The sequence below is a fragment of the Hyalella azteca genome, unplaced genomic scaffold, assembly GCF_000764305.2.
Source record: "Hyalella azteca isolate HAZT.00-mixed unplaced genomic scaffold, Hazt_2.0.2 contig58, whole genome shotgun sequence".
NCBI lineage: Eukaryota > Metazoa > Arthropoda > Malacostraca > Amphipoda > Hyalellidae > Hyalella > Hyalella azteca.
In genome coordinates, this window is record NW_025930420.1 from 1 (window position 1) to 18676 (window position 18676).

At 35.6% G+C, this 18676-nt stretch overlaps 1 protein-coding gene across 1 annotated transcript in view; it reads left to right on the forward strand.

Annotated features, from left to right (window-relative positions):
- Positions 1 to 8287: 8287 nt before the first annotated feature.
- LOC108673540 (Golgi reassembly-stacking protein 2) overlaps positions 8288 to 18676 on the forward strand; it is a 15747-nt gene continuing 5358 nt past the window's right edge. The window contains exons 1-8 of the mRNA XM_018161387.2: positions 8288 to 8471; positions 11501 to 11581; positions 12061 to 12264; positions 13116 to 13243; positions 13637 to 13726; positions 14293 to 14455; positions 15440 to 15794; positions 17497 to 17606. Of these exons, the coding sequence (XP_018016876.1) occupies positions 8409 to 8471; positions 11501 to 11581; positions 12061 to 12264; positions 13116 to 13243; positions 13637 to 13726; positions 14293 to 14455; positions 15440 to 15794; positions 17497 to 17606 (1194 nt within the window). The 5' untranslated portion in view covers positions 8288 to 8408. The remainder of the gene's footprint in view (positions 8472 to 11500; positions 11582 to 12060; positions 12265 to 13115; positions 13244 to 13636; positions 13727 to 14292; positions 14456 to 15439; positions 15795 to 17496; positions 17607 to 18676) is intronic.

Sequence of the window (18676 nt, forward strand, 5' to 3'; positions counted from 1 at the left end):
GTGTACAGTATGATATACCTTTCTCTTCTTCTCTCCAGTGAGTACAGTTCCAGGTGTTTCAGCCTTCCCCAGTAGTTCAGGTTCAGCTCCCTCATGCCGCTGATCCTGTACGTGAAGGTACGCTGCACTGCCTCCAGTTTCCGCACCGCACCCGCCTTGAGTGGCGACCAAAGCTGGCAGCAGTACTCAAGATTGGGGAGCACGAGGGCTCGAAGAGTGTAATCATTGGTGCCGCTTCTCTCGTTCGGAATGTCCGCCAAATCCACCCCATCCTTTGTCTCCTCGTGCAACTATTTCCTCCATGTTCCCACTGAAAGTGGCTTCAGTACTCATCAACACTCCGAGATCTCGAATAAGTTCCTTCTCCTCAATTTCTGTGCCGTTTGATGATAAGTAAAAGCGATGCAGCACCCCGGCCTCTCTGCCAACTCTGTATCTCATTACTTCGAACTTGGTGCCGTTGAATTGTATATTATTCACTAGGAATTATTCACACTAAGAATTATTCACTAGTGCAGCGCAGAATGCAGCACTAACATCTAGCACAGCAGCGCAGAATGCAACACTAACATCTAGCTACTACTAATACTAAGGAAATTATACTAAGGAATGAATACAAAGAAAAGGATACAGAGGAAGGGATATAAAGGAAACTATACAAAGGAAATAATACTAAGAAAATTATACAAAGAAAAGGATAATACAAAGGGAAACATCGATAGCCCGGCAGTACCGATCCTACGGCGTTGAAGTCTCCACCGAAGTTCTAGAACCTAACGATGAGAACCGCTCTAGCTTCAAAGAATTTATAAATTTTACAAATAATTTGTTGTATTCAGAGCTACAATATATTGACACTGGTTCAAATACCATATCATTTTGTTTGTAATTATAGTAGTATCGAACTACGGCGCCTAGCGCTCAATGTTGATGTGGTTGACAACATTATTGTACCCCAAATTTCTACCCGAAATAGCTAATACCCGCGCCCCGAGAGACAAATACCCACACCTCTTGAGTTAAATATTAACACCACAAGAGGCGAATACCCAAAACTCAGGAGACAAATACCATACCTCTAAGAGGTACACTGTTACAAAAAACGGTGAAAAAACGGTACCACTTACGTTCTTGTGGCTGGTCGCCCCGTGAAAATAAACTGTTTCGCCGTTTTTATCAGATGTTTTACGGATTTCTAGTGTTAAATTAGAATAAAAACGGCGACACGGTGTTTCTTTTCACGTGCCGAACGGCCACTGAAACGCCGGTAATACCGTTAACGGTTATTTTTCTTACCGTGTATATAAATACCGACATGTACGAGACAAATACCCTAGCGCCATATGTCTAGTCTCGCCCAGCAGCTCTACAGGATATCCTCCTAGCCTTCTTTGTCATGCGGGCCACACCTGCTGCTCTATTATACAACGCCGTGGTCGTAAGTTGTATGGTCGTAAGTTGTATAGTCGTAAGTTGTGTGGTCGTAAGTTGTGTGGTCGTAAGTTGTGTGGTCGTAAGTTGTGTGGTCGTAAGTTGTGTGGTCGTAAGTTGTGTGGTCGTAAGTTGTGTGGTTGTAAGTTGTATGGTCGTAAGTAGTGTGATCGTAAGTTATGTGATCGTAAGTTCAGTAATGATCATAGGTTTACGGAGGTATAAAGTTTCACAAGATTTGCAAGTTCAGTTCTAAGACTGGAGATGCTAAGAAAAGACCGGAAAAGACCGTCGAAGACCGATCAACGATATACGTAATTTTGGTGACGATTTCAACGAAATACGATATCAATTCGAGGAGAACGATTAAAATTGGATCGTTGAATTTCAATAAGTAGGATAATAAAACAAATGTATTAAAAAATATACACGAAGTGATGAGATAAAATTCCAATCTCATCACGAAAATTCATGAAAAATATTATGAATAAAGGAAGTTAAGGCGCTAAAAATATTACAAGTTATGAAGAAAATAACAAATAACAGTGAAGTTAATGAAGGAATTAATACATCTACATATTTTTTAGAAACTTACCGGTTAGAAGCCTATTTAAATCCAGAAGATGAAAATTGTTGAGGTGAATTAAAATTTTCTTGCAGACAATATAGAAGATGCTTGATACTTTCCGTTTGTTTAGATAGATAAAAAATTGTGAATGCGGATGAAAATCTTCTCATACGTAATGGAAATTTCCGTAGATGCGTGAGTGATAAATTACACAACTCATTAATATCCACCGCACAGTTAATGAATTAAAAAATGTTCTTCATGTAATAGAAAACTAAGATCATATAAAGCTTAATCTGAAATTACATATAACTGTCAATCTTAATTAAAGTTTGTCTGATCGCTGTAACAGTTAATTTTTAACAATATTTCATTTAAATTATTGGGCTAGTGAAATAACTTAAACTAAAACAGAAAATAAAACTATCTATCGAATCTTCAATTCAGGACCGGGATGAAAAAGTTAATTTAACATACACGTTCAATCGAACAAAAATTGCTCATATTAATATTTTATCATTAAAACCTCTTATTATATAGTTTAACATCCTGCCACTAGCGACACGTGGGTGGCTGTAGGATTAATGTCGCCGCCCGTCAGTCCGAACGATTTTCATATTTAAAAATGTTGCAGTAAGTCAATTCTAGCAACAATCTGTCGAAGTTTTCAACTTGCTTCTAACACCGATATACAAAATAAACCATTTTCGACTTCTTTAACATGAGTTTTCGTTAAGTTAGGATATTTACAAGCAGTGGTATCCCGAGTAGCCTATATTGGCATCTTGGGTCTAGAAGTAGAATCCACGTGGTAAAACAGGTAACTAAAATTTGGGGTAAAAACGGTTCTTACTGCAACAAATTGAGATAGATTGGGTGGTATTTTAATTGGTAAGTTATTGATTTCGGTGGAAATAACGTTAGTAGAGAACAAAGCATTGGAAGTTTACAGTCTAAGACAGGAATATGACGTACATAGCAGCATAGGATGATTGCGACATGCATAAAAAACGCACATGAACCATCACGAACTTCCGTTCAGGTAGATGCATAGTCATGGCAAAGAGCAATGAAGTTTTTTTCAATGTACGATTAATTTAGGTGCCACAATATGGTGTTAGACACGGTACTGTAATTCATCTTATCCTAATGTCACATTTTCTGGTATATACGCGGAATTAGTTAAGCGGAACATCGACATACACCCCCCACCGCGTTCGGAACAGCACTGACTGGAATCACCTGAGCGAAGCGGTGCTTGTGGTTGGTCACTGAGGTGTGACTGCGTTCACGCTGGACCGTTTTCATCTGACCTCGAGCACTGACCATTATTTTGAAAGTAGCTGCATATAGCCAAAAATATACCAAGAGCATAAATGACATCTCTTTTTGCGGTTTGACGGGTGATTTTTTGACTTAAAAATCCAGGCTTTAGTTTAGATAATATGGATAAAGGCTTAGCCTTCGAGGCGATGAACGCTAGTTTACCTGCAAGGTTCATTCAAGAAGACAACTGCTGACAAAAGTTCTGTACTCTCTTTCCTTCAGTACATAATACTATAAAATGCACAGGACAAGTGAACATGTGAAATTAAATAATAAAAATTATTGTGACAGTCAGCTTAACATAAGTATAAATTTCTCGTTAAAACAGTCACAGACAAAGACAGTTTTTGGCCGGAACTGTTCAAAGAGAGTTCTTTACACGACTGTACTTGCCTCTCCAGGAATGTTAAGATTGTGAATGTTCATCTCAGGGTTACTCATGGCTCCCCAGTAACGTGGTGAATATCCCCATGACTCACGTCCATACCCACAACTTCCTCTTCACTTCTCTGAATGAAGGAGTTTACTCATTCTACTGAATACTATTAAATGATGATATTTTGTACAAGACTATTGTACTGAATACTATTAACTGCTGATGATATTTTGTACAGGACTATTGTACTGAATACTCTTGACTGCTGATCAAATTTTGTATAAGACTATTATACACGAAAGATATCACTTTCATGACTTATGTTCCTCAGCATCTGTATTAAAATAGAGTACCTAATTTATGTAAACTGGAGTATAATTAGGTTATATCACCAATAAAAATAAAATACTTTCGTCCTGTGTCGCTGATAATAAAATAGAAGTAGATTTATTAGTAAACGAGTTTTCAATGTGAATGAATTTACTATGAATAAAAAATCGACGCCTAACTCTTACAAAGGTTATTAACAAAACAGTACTGAATGAATTGAGATTAATTTTTAATCAGCACCTCGCACTGGTCCAAATTCTTCGATTTTTTAGCATAATTTTGCTTTATATATAACGTCTCATAAAGCTTTAAAGTCCACGATAAAGTTCATGTAAGGCCTCCACGATAAAGTTCATGTAAGTTGTCCACGATAAAGTTCATGTAAGTTGTCCACGATAAAGTTCAAGTAAGTTCTCCACGATAAAGTTCAAGTAAGTTCTCCACGATAAAGTTCAAGCAAAATCTCCACGATAAAGTTATATAATAACCGCGATATAATATATAACATATATTATGTTATATTTTATATAAAAAGCATTAAAACATTAATAACAGTTTTAACGATCGTAAGGTCATGACGATCATAAGTCACTAATCATTAATTCATTAATAATGGTTTTAAAGTAATTTAAAATCATTATATATTATTTCGGAAAACACGCGATATTTTTGTTGGGAAAACACGTTTGGGTTTATGGAAAACATGCAATTTATGCGACAAGCCGTCAATATGCCCCCCTAGACTCTCAATATTATTGCATAAATCACAATATCGAGTAATGAAATTGATCGCTGAAATGAATATAAAAAGGTGCTTTAAATAAAATAGGCGCTGCTTTCCTGCAACTTTTTAACTTGAACAATAAACAACACAAGCGTGAACATACACGCAAATACGCCAATATAGCCAGGCGTAAATAAAAGATATTATTATGAATACAAGTAACAATGTACAGAGAAGTTACAGCATGTATAGCATGTATAGTCCCACTCATGTATAGTCCCACACATGTATAGTCTCACTCATGTATAGTCCCACTCATGTATAGTCCCACTCATGTATAGTCCCACTCATGTATAGTCCCACTCATGTATAGTCCCACACATGTATAGTCCATCATGTATAGTCCCACTCATGTATAGTCCCACTCATGTATAGTCCCACTCATGTATAGTCCCACTCATGTACAGTCTCATCAGCCGTATAGTACTCAGGTTTTGGCATTGCACTTCGCAAAATTGAGTCTTCGTTCGTACTAAACATGAAGATGAAGAGATATGTGGCGATATGTGCAACTAATGCATCAGATTAAAAAGGAAATTATTGCGAATAATCCATGTTTTTCGGACAATAAAACTCAAACAATCAAATGGCTATTGGTGATATTGGTGATATCTATTGGTGATATCTAAATTGTTGGTGATGTCATTTTTCAGGTTTATTCCTTGCGTTTCATTTTTTGGTTCCCTTCGCGCATTATTTCGGAATTTGAAATGTTCCATAGTGTATGTAACTCAGTAAGAACCTAATCCAAACATTAGGTCTTTAACGCATATGCAAAGTATTTGTATATATTTATATTAACGCAAATACAAAGTATTTAACGCAAACTCCACAAGCGTTTGCCAAAATTTAGCCGAAGTTCATTTGCTAATTGTCTCTCGCCTGCATAACGATATCTCCTCTAACGACAAGTTGTCATTTTCACTTTCTTAATTACATTCAGATTGATACTGTGCTCTCATAGTGGTATAGATTCACATTAATTAATGCCTCGTTGGCATCATTTAATAATGAATTACAACGCAACAGCGTTCAAAAAGCAGCTTCAGAAACATCTCCCGGCGTTCAGACATTAAAAATTCTATCAAGTTCACTAAGTGTACGATATGAATTGCTGTCAATGCATTTAAGCCGTCAGCCTGTAGCGAATTATATCTCTCTGTGGCTCGAGCTCGTTGTACCCTGTCTTTATAATAGTCTATCCTCTAAAATATTCATGATGGAATAAATCTCGGAAATAAATAAAACCTAAAGTGCTGAAAGCTCTAAAAAATGGAAAATAATTCCTACATAATGATAGTTACAGATTTGTTAACAATAATGCCATTTCTTAACTATAATGGTAAAGGTGGAGACTATTTTAGGATTAGTCTAATTAGAATTTAGTTAATCGTCACTTCTTAAGTAAATTTTGACATTGAGTCATATTATTAGTATATAATAGTAATATTTGGATCAGCGTTGAATAAGCCGAATTTAGCTTGTTATTAATGCTGTATCGAAAAAATTACAGCAGCTTGCTGGGATCGAACCAGAATCTCACTGGTCCAATTCTGGTACTCCCTACTTAACAACTGGAGCTGCCTTACCCACAAATTTGAATTCATATTAATCAAAAAGTTTGTGTTACTGTACATTTTATTCACTCCGATTCCTTCAAATATTGACTTTCACATCTTTATTGGCGTGGAACCTGTGCTGAAATAGTACAAATAAATTCTGATTCAGTAATCATGTTTAACACTCTACTGCTGTATGTCACTCTCCGGGAACATAACTTTCAACTTAAATTACGCGTAAACTATTGAGTGTAGCAACCTGAGGACGTTTGTACGCAACAGAGAACATTTTAAAGTTGTCGTACGTGGCGGCAACCATCAGTGCAAGTCATTTTGCGCTCACTAGAACGTATTCTTTTTGGGACGTTGGTTTGTGACAATATTTCTCCGGTTACCAATATTATTAATAATACTAATATTATTATATTATATTAGCATATATTATTACCGCTAATATTGCTCCTGTTACTCGTGTCAGGCGGTAGAGGGTTAATCACCTTTCTTCGCATTGTCGTTTGCTAGACTTGCGAATACGCAGCCCAGGGTCCGTACCATCAAAAGAAGTTAAGAGTTCGTAACTACGTCAGCCAATCACTGACGGTTTTTCAAGTAACACCCACCAATCACAGACGAGAAATCTGTCGCTACGTGTACTTAAGCTGCAAAGTGGATTTAGGCCGCTACGTGTACTAAGAGGATTTAGGCCGCTAAGTGTATTTAGGCCGCTACGTGTACTTAAGCCGCTACGTGTACTTGAGCAAGTTCGAAGACTGTGCCCTCGTCTCAGCCTCAGGCACAGCCTTCGCTGTAGCAGCATGCAGGGCGGCGAAGCAGCGAGGTGCTGCCTGGACAGAAGACGAGGAGAGCGGTGAAGCAGCGAGGTACTGCCTGGACAGAAGACGAGGAGAGCGGAGAAGCAGCTACTGTATCGAGCCTACAGAGCCTACAGAACTCCACCCGAAGGGGCTGCAGCAGCTGAAACATTGACCACCTGTACACTGGGACAGGCGTCAGTGTTGTGTCGGCGTACTTGGGACTTGCCTGTTCGCAGTACCTTGACCGCATCCTCAATTCGTTCTTTTTGATAGTTTCTGTGAATCCTGACGAAAGACACAAGAAGTTATTAGATATTAAACCTGGTGGATTTTTATCTAATTGACAACAAAACTCACAGTAACAATATGCTCCTTCAAGCAACGTAGGAGTTTTTTGTCCACTTCGTCCTTAATTAGCTCTCTAAAGTCTAAGTTTGTTATGCGTGCAGAGAGCGCTAAAAGTTAGACTCTAGTGCGCTGAATAGAAATAAAACTGAAAAAATCGGATAACGTGCGTAGGAGCAGATTGTAAATGAAGAGTTCCGGTTGATAGTTATGTCAAGATCTATTTAGATTTTCAGAGTCAGGCAAGGAAGAAGAGCGCTAAAAATTCGTCCCAAAAAGAATCAAATTAGTTTTCTACCTGGTCTATCTTGGATAAAATCTATCACATGGGTATCAAATCTGGTGATTTCATTGCTTGGAAGCATGTGTGGTTGACATATATCAGGGATTATTATGATGCCCAATCCAACTCGATGTAGTCTTATATAAATCGTGATTCATACTTAGTCTAAAGAAAGATCGACAACCGGAGCAAGAATGTAAATATGGTGAAAGAGAGAAGCAAATAATGTGGAAATTAGACAAAAATTGAAATACATCAATTAGGGGATTAGAAATCGAACAATGCATGGACCAAGCCGGGCTTTCATCATTGTCAATTTATTATTGTTACATATTAGAATTCTTCGAAATATAAATTCAAAATGATTGTATGCACGTGTGACAGATTTCAAATTATTAATTGTACCGTTGAAAGCCTCGTAGGTCATGAACATTGATATCACAATATTTCCCGTAGATGTACACGTACGGTGTACACTCGACTCGTGTGCTGTTGTTAGTGCCACGTCCGTCCGTGTTTACTATTCTTGATATACATGACAGTCTAATACTTAACTGGATTTATTAAAGTTCTCTCCTACATTTTAGGGAAATGGGTGGCTCTCAGAGTGTAGAAATTCCTGGTGGAGGAATGGAAGGCTATCATGTTCTCAGAGTAAGTTCATAGTAATTAATATAGTTTGAAATATTCCAAAAGTCTTGTGATCTAGGTTTGTCTTTTTACAACAATACTTTGCTGCAAATTTACCAATGACCAATAAACTGGATAAGTCTAAAATTGCTACAGACTACAGTAGATGGGTAATCTTGTCAGAAGCCTCCAAATGGAAAAATATATTGCAAAAGCATAATTAAATGAGAAACTTTTTATAAAATCGAAATTCTTAAACTGAAGAGCTTTGATTTAAATTTGATGATTGTTAATTAGCTAGTAGGTCCTAAATGCTTTAGATGTATTTTGATTTTATTTAATACCTAGACTGTTCTCATTATTGAAAAGGATGCTGGATGATTATTACAAATATTAAGTTATGAGTTAAGAGCTATTTGCTAACTTGCCTAGCAATAAAAAGTGTCCAAGTGTCAATTGACACCTAGCCTTTTTTTTGGGAGGGGGGGGGGAAGGAACTATACTTTTCCCCAAGAAAAAGTGAAAAAACCTTTTTTTTTTAACTTTTTTGGGGAAAACTATAATTTCTAGGTTTTCTATTAACCAATTTTAAAGATTTTAGTATCATTAGAGAGCTCTTGTTGTACTATGGGTATGGGCTATCTATTCTAACTAAAATAATACATTATGGTTGAGACTTTGATTGCAGGTGGGTGGGAGAAACGGGTGCAACTGATAGTCATAGTAGATACCTAGATATGAATGGTATAAATTCATCAGAAGGCAGAATTGAACAGAATAAAATCCAGTTAGATAAATAAATGATATATAAATGATAAATAAATTACAAATAAATAAAAAATGATAAATCTATGATGAATGAGTGAATACCTAATGAATGATAAATGAATGTTGAACAAATGATGAATGACTGATAAATGAAATAATAATAAATGAATGATAAATTAATGATGTGGGTCTAGTCTGGAAAAGTCCTATTTTTGTCTGAAATATCGCGGCTCTAATATCATATAATTTCAGTAGGCAGTGTGGAATTCCAGAGGGGTAATATATTAACTGGTAAACATAGCAAATCAGAAAGCAGGACCCAAAAATCTGGAACGTCCAGCACACTTCCACTTTCAGTCCATCGTCATCACTGATGAGTCTCTGCAAGATCCCACAGCTGTTTCATTGAAAAAAAACAGCGCTTGCATCATCACGGTAACAAGAATCCAATCAACGCTTGAATGCGTCCAACGTAACAGTCACAAGAATCCAATCAACGCTTGAACGCGTCCAACGTAACAGTCACAAGGATCCAATCATCGCTAGAACGTGTGCAACGTCACAGCCACTGGAATCCAATCAGCGATAGAAAGCTAGAAGGGACCGCCTCAAATGCACACAATGTTAACGCACTGATGCTAACTTAATGCGTAATGCTACAATTCTTATTTCAAGAGCATAATACAATAGTGTAGTTATGTCATTATTGATGGAAATCGCAAAGAATAACATCTTCACTATGCACACTCACTCACAAATACATGAAAAACTGCCTATGATTCAATCCACAAATACAAAACTGACCACCGAATCTCCTTTCGTTGCAATCAGCCGAACAAAAAACGTAAACAAAGAAGGTAGCAGGGATACCAACCGCACCGGCAACCAATGTGAAACCGACATCAATATAGTCATGTGAAAAAAATGAAAGATACGAATTCTTCTATATTAAAAATTTATCAGTAACTGACATTCAACGGAAATCAGAATGGTTTAATAACCTTCGTAAATATTATACATGCATGCAGAATCAATCGTGTGCAACAGTGGCGGCACTGGCGGGAATCTAGTAATGATGGTTAGTGGTTAGTTGACGGTGGCCGGTGGGTGTGGTAGTTACAGAACATTACTGCAGATAAAGCTCCCGAACTTCGAGACGATAATTGAGTGAAAACTTTACATGATATATTGTGAGCCTTCTAAAGTTTTAATAATGAAGAAATCACAAGGTTCACAGAATCTAAAGGTTTGAATGCTAAACTTTTGACTTTCGAGTACTCTATTGACTATCGAGTCTATTCTAGTCAGTCAACTGTGAAGTGTCATGTTTGTTGTGCATTGCCTTTTCTTCGAGAAGTTTCTCCAACTGCCGATGAGTCTCTCCTCAATTTGAAAGCTGAGGTAACGAATAGGTGCCATAAATGTTTTTTTATATTTAATTCGAAACTATTAGGTTGCGACTTGCGAGTAAATAGTATTTCCTTCTGTAGATCCATCCCTCTTGCTCATCTGTGAGACTGTGAGTAACGCGCGCAATTAACAATCTTGCATGGGAACTCGTAGAAATGGAATCACGGCTGGCAAATCCATAAAACCACGGCTCGAAAAATTCAGTCGCGGCTCGCCAAGTAGATATATTCCATACTAGATGCGGGTGGGTTCTTTGATGCATTTATTATAGGTATGAATGCCCGTATGATAGATGAATGATAGGTAAATTTTCAACTTCAACTGTAATAATTTTGAGAAAGTATTCACCATAATGGCAATGCCTATTTGCCATACAATGTTTTGAAGCCCAAATTGTTGTCTGTTAATAAAAAACTTTTTGCCATCCTACCTTAGCGTTCAAGAGTTTTTGCAAGATATGTTCATGAATTGCTTTGTTGAATAAAGCATGCAAATAACATCTACCTTATATTCTTAGGTATGTTTAAAAATTCAAAACAAAAAATGTTAGAAATTAAAAACAGAAATCTGAAACAGAAAACAGCCCAAGGAGGCTAAAACTGGTTGGTAGTTGCCTGTCTGGAAGCCAAGGAGCTTCTCAGGATCAAAAATATATATTCAAACATTAAGAGAATAAGAGTAGCACATATGTGTCTTAACACAATCCATGCCTGGCCTTAAATTAAATCTTAAGGCATAAATTTAGATTTTACCTAAGTCAATTAATGACTGATGAATACATTCCTATACCTAGTGCAAGTCAGAATTTTTTCTAATGCATTCCAATAAAACAATGTTTAAAATTGGGAATTTTTGTTAAGAACAAGATTTTTCAGGTCCAGAATGCATCTCCTGGACAGCTTGCAGGACTAGAGGCCTTCTTTGACTTCATCGTAGCCATTGGAAACACTCGCTTGGTAAGAAATATTTTATTTGATTATTTTGAAATATTAAAATTATTTTGATTGTCAAATGTCATCAACAAATTTTAACTTGTATGTTACCTGTTGAACTTGCTATATGTGAATATTATGAAAGATTCTGAACAATTTACAAAAAAATATAACTCAGTACTCACTGCCGTAAGTGACAGAGAACGCATTTCTTGTTGACAAAAAAGTGAAGTCACGGAGGAACAGACAGACGGACAGACAGACATGGCAAGCTCAATAGTGCATTTTTTCATAAATGACAAAATGCGCTAAAAATGAATAACTTTAGTTAATTTTCTATGTCAAAATTTTATAGCTTAATTTTGATTTGGAAAGTATTTATTATGTCTTAGAATTACACCACTGAATGCTTACTAAAAATAAGTAAAAAAGTATATATATATATATTTTTTAGAGTGTCTCTTGGAAAATTACGTGACGCTAACCTTCTGGTTTGGTTGTAGGATCAAGACAACGACACACTCAAGGAGCTACTGAACAAGAACCTGGAAAAGTCCGTGGAGATGAAGGTTTACTCCAGCAAAACCCAGCGCGTTCGCTCCATCAACATCACTCCATCTAAGCTGTGGGGCGGACAAGGCCTTCTTGGAGTCTCCATCCGCTTCTGCTCTTTTGAGGGAGCAAATGAGAATGTCTGGCATATTCTTGTGAGTTTTGAGGTTTAACTTGAGTTATTAATGTACTATCTTTTACACAATTTACAATGCAGTATGCTAGCAACTCTTATTCTCTGAGATTAGATCTCATTACAACCATTTTTATTATTTATTTTATAAATGAGCTGCATAACCCCATCTTATGTGAATTTTTTTATCTGGAGTACCAGTATATAAGTACATATATACTCCGGAATGACTACAGTACCGGTAGGTATTAAAATTTTCAACTTTTTTAATGTTATAGGTAGTATATCTTGCTATTGTGTAATATAGGATCCTGTGAAAATATTCTAACTGATGCAAACCTGCTTGTTTAAAAGTAGCTTACAACTTATATGTCATCATTTTATTGTGAAAAATTGCAAATTTGAAAATTTTACTTCTTTTTGATCAATTCTATGAATGACTTGAAAAATTTTCATTTAACAATGAAGAAATTAACATGAATGTATCTAGTGTGATCAACTGTTTCATTGATAATTTTTTTGTTTCAATTGATCTTTTGTTTTATTGCATCAGTGATAATAATTTGATTGATAGATGAATTAAGAAAATTGAATTTATATAATTTAACTAATACAATTGAAATGATATTATTCTGTGGATGCAATTGAGTGGATATAATTGAAAAGATATTATTGAATGGATATGTTTGAATTGATGTTATTGTAGGGAAGCAATAGAATGAATATTATTCAATGGAAATAATTGAATTGATTCTATGGATACCGTATATATATAATTGAAAAGATATTATTGACTGGTTATAATTGAATTGGTATTATTGAATTGATACAATTGGATGAATATTTTTCAAATGATATTATTGTATTGACCAGGAAGTGGAGGGCAACTCTCCTGCGGCCATCGCAGGGCTGGTGGCGTTCAAGGACTACATCATCGGGGCAGACTCTGTGCTGCACGAGAGCGAGGACCTCTTCTCTCTCATTGAAGCTCATGATAAAAGGTCTTATTAGCAGCAGCAAGAACCCTCATGCTATCATATTTAATGGCAGGCTACAGTCTTTACACTAGTGTCATGATGTTGCTAGAAGGCATTGTATTTCATCAGCAAAATTAGAAATATGTTGGAATTTTTTTAATTTGGCCCACGACAATAGCCTTTATGCTATCATATTTAATGGCAGGCTACAGTCTTTACACTATCGTCATGATGTTAGAAAGCATCATATTTCAGCAGCAAAATTAGAAATATGTTGAAAATGTTTTGGTTTGGCCCACAACCCATCAAGACATGTTGAAAATGTTTTTATTTGGCCCACAATTCATTGAGCTATGTTGAAATGTTTTGGTTTGGCCCACATCCTTGATGAATGTATTGATTTTGTGTTGTTTTCAGGCCTCTGAAGCTGTACGTGTATAACATTGACTCGGACGTGTGCCGGGAGGTGACTGTTACCCCAGACTCCAAGTGGGGTGGTGAAGGAAGGTAACTTCAACTGTAATTATTAAGTGAGACATGGAGTATAAAGGGAGCATATATGTAGTATAAGGGTTGCATAGTATATGTAGTATAAGGACTGCGTAAAAAGGTAGCATATATTTAGTTTGAGGGCTGTGTAAAAGGGTAGCATACTGTATATGTAGATTAAGCGCTGCGTATACAGTATGTAGTATATGGGTTGCATATAGCTGGTGTTGAGGGCAGCATATAGCTGGTGTTGAGGGGTGCATTGAGGGCAGCATATAGCTGGTGTTGAGGGCAGCATATAGCTGGTGTTGAGGGGTGCATATAGCTGGTGTTGAGGGCAGCATATAGCTGGTGTTGAGGGGTGCATATAGCTAGTCTTTTTAATGGCAGTTTTTTTTATTTAACAGCGTCAGGAATTGGTTATGTAATCGCTGGTTTTGTCAATTAAGTTATAAAGACAATTTAATGTCACACTAATGAGTGGCATCAATTTAAGTTTAATTAATGTGTGGCAAACTGTATTCATGAATTTTTCCTCAATTATCTCATATTGATAATAAATTTTCTTATGTTATTGCTTACAGCCTTGGTTGTGGTATTGGTTATGGTTACTTGCACCGCATCCCACTGCGCCCTGAGGACACCACAACCACCACACCCACCACCTGCACCACCACCACCACACCGCTGGACCCCACCACAGCGGCCCACACCATACAGGCGGCGAGTGCTGGACTCCTGCAAACTGTGCGTTTGTTTGATAATTTTTATTATTTATTATTATTATTATTGTTTTTCTTGCCGCTAAATAATAATTTTGCGGTGAAAAACAAAATTTTATAGTCAAACTAATGCAAGGTTATTATGTATAGTATCTGTTGTTAGAGAATCCAATACCTACTGTAAACTGTGCGTTTGTTTGAGTATTTTCTTACCGCTAAATAAGAATCTTGAGGAGAAAAACAAAATTTTATAGTCAAACTAATGCGAGGTTATTATGTATAGTATCTGTTGTTAAATGAGAATAACAATTTTATAGCCAAGTAAATGCAAGGTTATTATATATATTTTCTGTTGTTGAAAAATTTAGTACCTATAGGGTACTGTACGTTTTAGTTGATAATTAAATATTTCAATTAAATTTGACGTATGAACTATTGGATTTGTATTCAATTTTCAATTAAATGTAGATTTATTTTACTTCGAATGCTTGAAAATGTTACAGTTCATGATAGAAATCATTTCTCTTTTAATCTAATAATTCGAGCCAATATTTTGTTCCCTCTTTACATAGCATATCTAAATAAATGCAATGGAAAATGCTAATTCTGAGATACAATTGTTAGTGTCATGATTGACCTAAGATGAATTGTGAAATAGAATATATAATAATATGCGTTTAATAATTACTTTTTAGAGACAACACTTCTAAAGAATCCAGTGTCTTTGATGTTACACATGTACAATGAATTTCTAATTTTATTTTCAAAGATTTAAAAAATAATTTTCAAATTTTTTTTATATATAAAAATTTTGTACGTTTTCAAAATTATTTATTCTGTCAATTGATTCATGCATTGTCTGCAACTTTACGCAAGTGTGCAAAATTTCAGATCAATACGACGAGTAAAAGTGTGTTAAATATTGATTATAGGATTTGTAGCAGACAGACAGAAAAACAAGAAGTGAAGTTAAAGAGACGTGTTGTAAAAATTGAACATGTTTGAACAGAACCTTGCTGGTGGACCAGTCGGTGCTGCACCATCTCTTGTCAGCCAAGGCTTGCCGTCTGCTGTTAGTCAAGCCATGCCATCTGCTGTCAGCCAAGGCATACCATCTTCTGTCAGCCAAGCATTCACAACAAGTGGATTGCCTCCCATCAGCCAAGGCTTTGCACCGATCAGTCAAGCTCTACCACCGATCAGCCAAGGCTTAGCAGCAACCAGTCAAGCTCTACCACCCGTCAGCCAAGGCTTAGCAGCAACCAGTCAAGCACCACTTCCTGTCAGCCAAGGCTTGCCAGCGGCAGCATATAATTCGCCAGCTGCCACTCCGTTCTCTTACCCAACTGCTACTGTTAATTACAGTGCGTCTCTTAATTATATTTTTTGTTAGTCTTTAAATTATCTGTTATTAGACTCTGTATTATCTCTCTTGTAAAAATCACAATTATCTCTGCAAAAACTCGCAATTATCTTGGTCGTGCAACTTACAATTATTATGTAAGTCTCTGTTATCTCTCTTATTAGACTCTAAATTATCTCTGCTATGTAACTCATAATAATCACTGTTATTAGATTCTAAATTATCGCTGTTATTAGGCTCTAAATTATCTCTGTTATTAAACTCTAAGTTATCTCTGTTATTAGACTCTAAATTATCTCTGTTATTAGATTCTAAATTATCCCTGTTATTAGACTCTAAATTGTTGCTGTTATTAGACTCTAAATTATCCCTGTTATTAGACTCTAAATTATAACTGTTATTAGACTCTAAATTATCTCTGTTATTAGACTCCAAGTTATCTCTGTTATTAGACTCTAAATTATCTCTGTTATTAGGCTCTAAATTATCTCTGTTATTGGACTCTAAATTATCTCTGTTATTGGACTCTAAATTATCTCTGTTATTAGACTCTAAATTATCTCTGTTATTAGACTCTATATATCTATTAGACTCAAATTGTCTCTGTTATTAGACTCTAAATTATCTCTGTTATTAGACCCTAAATTATCTCTGTTATTAGACTCTAAATTATCTCTGTTATTAGACTAAGTTATCTTTGTTATTAGACTCTATGTAATCTCTGTTACTAGACTCTAAATTATTTCTGTTATTAGACTCTAAAATATCTCTGCTATTAACTCACAATTATCTCGGTCGTCCAACTTGAAATTATTCAGTATGTACCGGTAAGTCTCGGTTATCTCTGTTATTTAACTTACAATTATCTCTGTTTATTGACTACCAATTGTACCTCTGTTATATAACTCACGTTTACCTCTTTTAACTCACATTTTGTGACAGGAATACATTATTTATACAAAATTTATTTGTAGGGGAATGCTATTTTTATTTATACATCAACTTTAATTATTGTATTTAGTGTTTGTCAGGCATTTTTCAATGTTTTCAACGTTCAAGTTAAGTTAATTTTTTCAGTATCTATTGCTTTTCAAGGAAGATAAAAAAATGTTTTTGATGTAGGTAAATTATTCTCGAATGAACGGGATTTTAAATTGATTTGTTGCATGCATTTCTATATTAAATGAAACGTAATACGTGTTCTCACTGAATTATTTGCGAATTAATTGGTTTTTTAATTGATTTCTATATTTTATTTTCGTTTGAGTAATTCCTAATGTGTTTTTGTTGTGAGTTATTTTAGAATCAATGTGTTTAGAAATTGATTTGCTTTATGTTTTTCCGTATTGAGAAAAATATTAACATGTGTTTTTAGAATCATTGGGATTATAAATTTGTTGTGAATTATTTTGGAATGTGGTTATAAATTGATTTTGCATGCATTTCCGTATTTAAAAATATTAACATGTATTTTTCGTACTGATTTTTTGTTGTAAATTAATGTTTTTATTGTAAATTTTTTTTATAAATTGATTTGCTTCATGCATTTCGGTATTAAAAAAATGTTAACATGTATTTTTCGTGCAGGTTTTTTTGTAAATTATTGTTTTTATTGTAAATTTATTGTAAATTGTTTTTATAAATTGATTTGCTTCATGCATTTTCGTATTTAAAAAAAATATTAACGTGTATTTTTCATGCAGGTTTTGCCCCGGGCTCAGCGCTGCCGCCCCCCGCCTCCCTGCCCCCCAGCGTGGGGTTCATGCCCCCCACTAGTAACCCCCTCACCATGGGGGGCCACCCCACCACCCAGGTAATACTTAACATTATTATTCATTTACTTGTAATTTATTTATTATTAATTAATTATTCAATTTTTAATTTTTTAAATTCAATATATTAATGTTAGGTAATGTAATTTCCGTCACTTTATTAAGATTTCTTATCCACATATAAAATATTGTAATGTTTAATGTTGAAATAATTTATTATTATCGATTCTCATACATTCAAGTTGAAAAATTCAGTTATTAGCTAGATAATTTGACTAGGTATTAAGATTTAAAAATTGAGCTAATTATCTAATAAAATTCAGCTATTAGCTAGATAATTTAGCTAGGTATTAACATTTAAAAATTCAGCTATTTAGCTATTAAAATTTAGCTATTAAAATTTAGCTATTAATTTAGATAAGTCCACATTGTAATCACTTATAATTATAAGCTAGTAGTAGATAAATTTGCTAATGAAATATACATATTAGATGAAATTCCGGCTTTTGTCCAATATAAAAAAGGACATTTAATTGATCACGACCTCTGCAGGCAAGCATTAATATTGAGGTAGATAGATAAATATATAATTTGTATTGGGTAAATATTATATAGATGTGAATGGTGGACATTGTTCACTAGTATCCGTGTTCATTTTATCTCGTGTGTATACCAAAAGCCACATCTGGCGTACCTAGATGTGGCTTTCCGACAATTTATAAATTTCTGACAATTTCTAGCAAAGTCCGACAATTTATGTCGGACCTTACTTGGGCAGTAGCGACGTAGTGCAAGGTCAGGTATGAGCGGCTGTGAGTCAGGGAGTCAGGTCAGGGTGGCTGTGAGTCAGGGAGTCAGGTCAGGGTGGCTGTGAGTCAGGGAGTCAGGTCTGAGCGGCTGTGAGTCAGGGAGTCAGGTCTGAGCGGCTGTGAGGCAGGGAGTCAGGTCTGGGTGGCTGTGAGTCAGGGAGTCAGGTCTGAGCGGCTGTGAGTCAGGGAGTCAGGTCTGAGCAGCTGTGAGTCAGGGAGTCAGGTCTGAGCGGCTGTGAGTCAGGGAGTCAGGTCTGAGCGGCTGTGAGTCAGGGAGTCAGGTCTGAGCGGCTGTGAGTCAG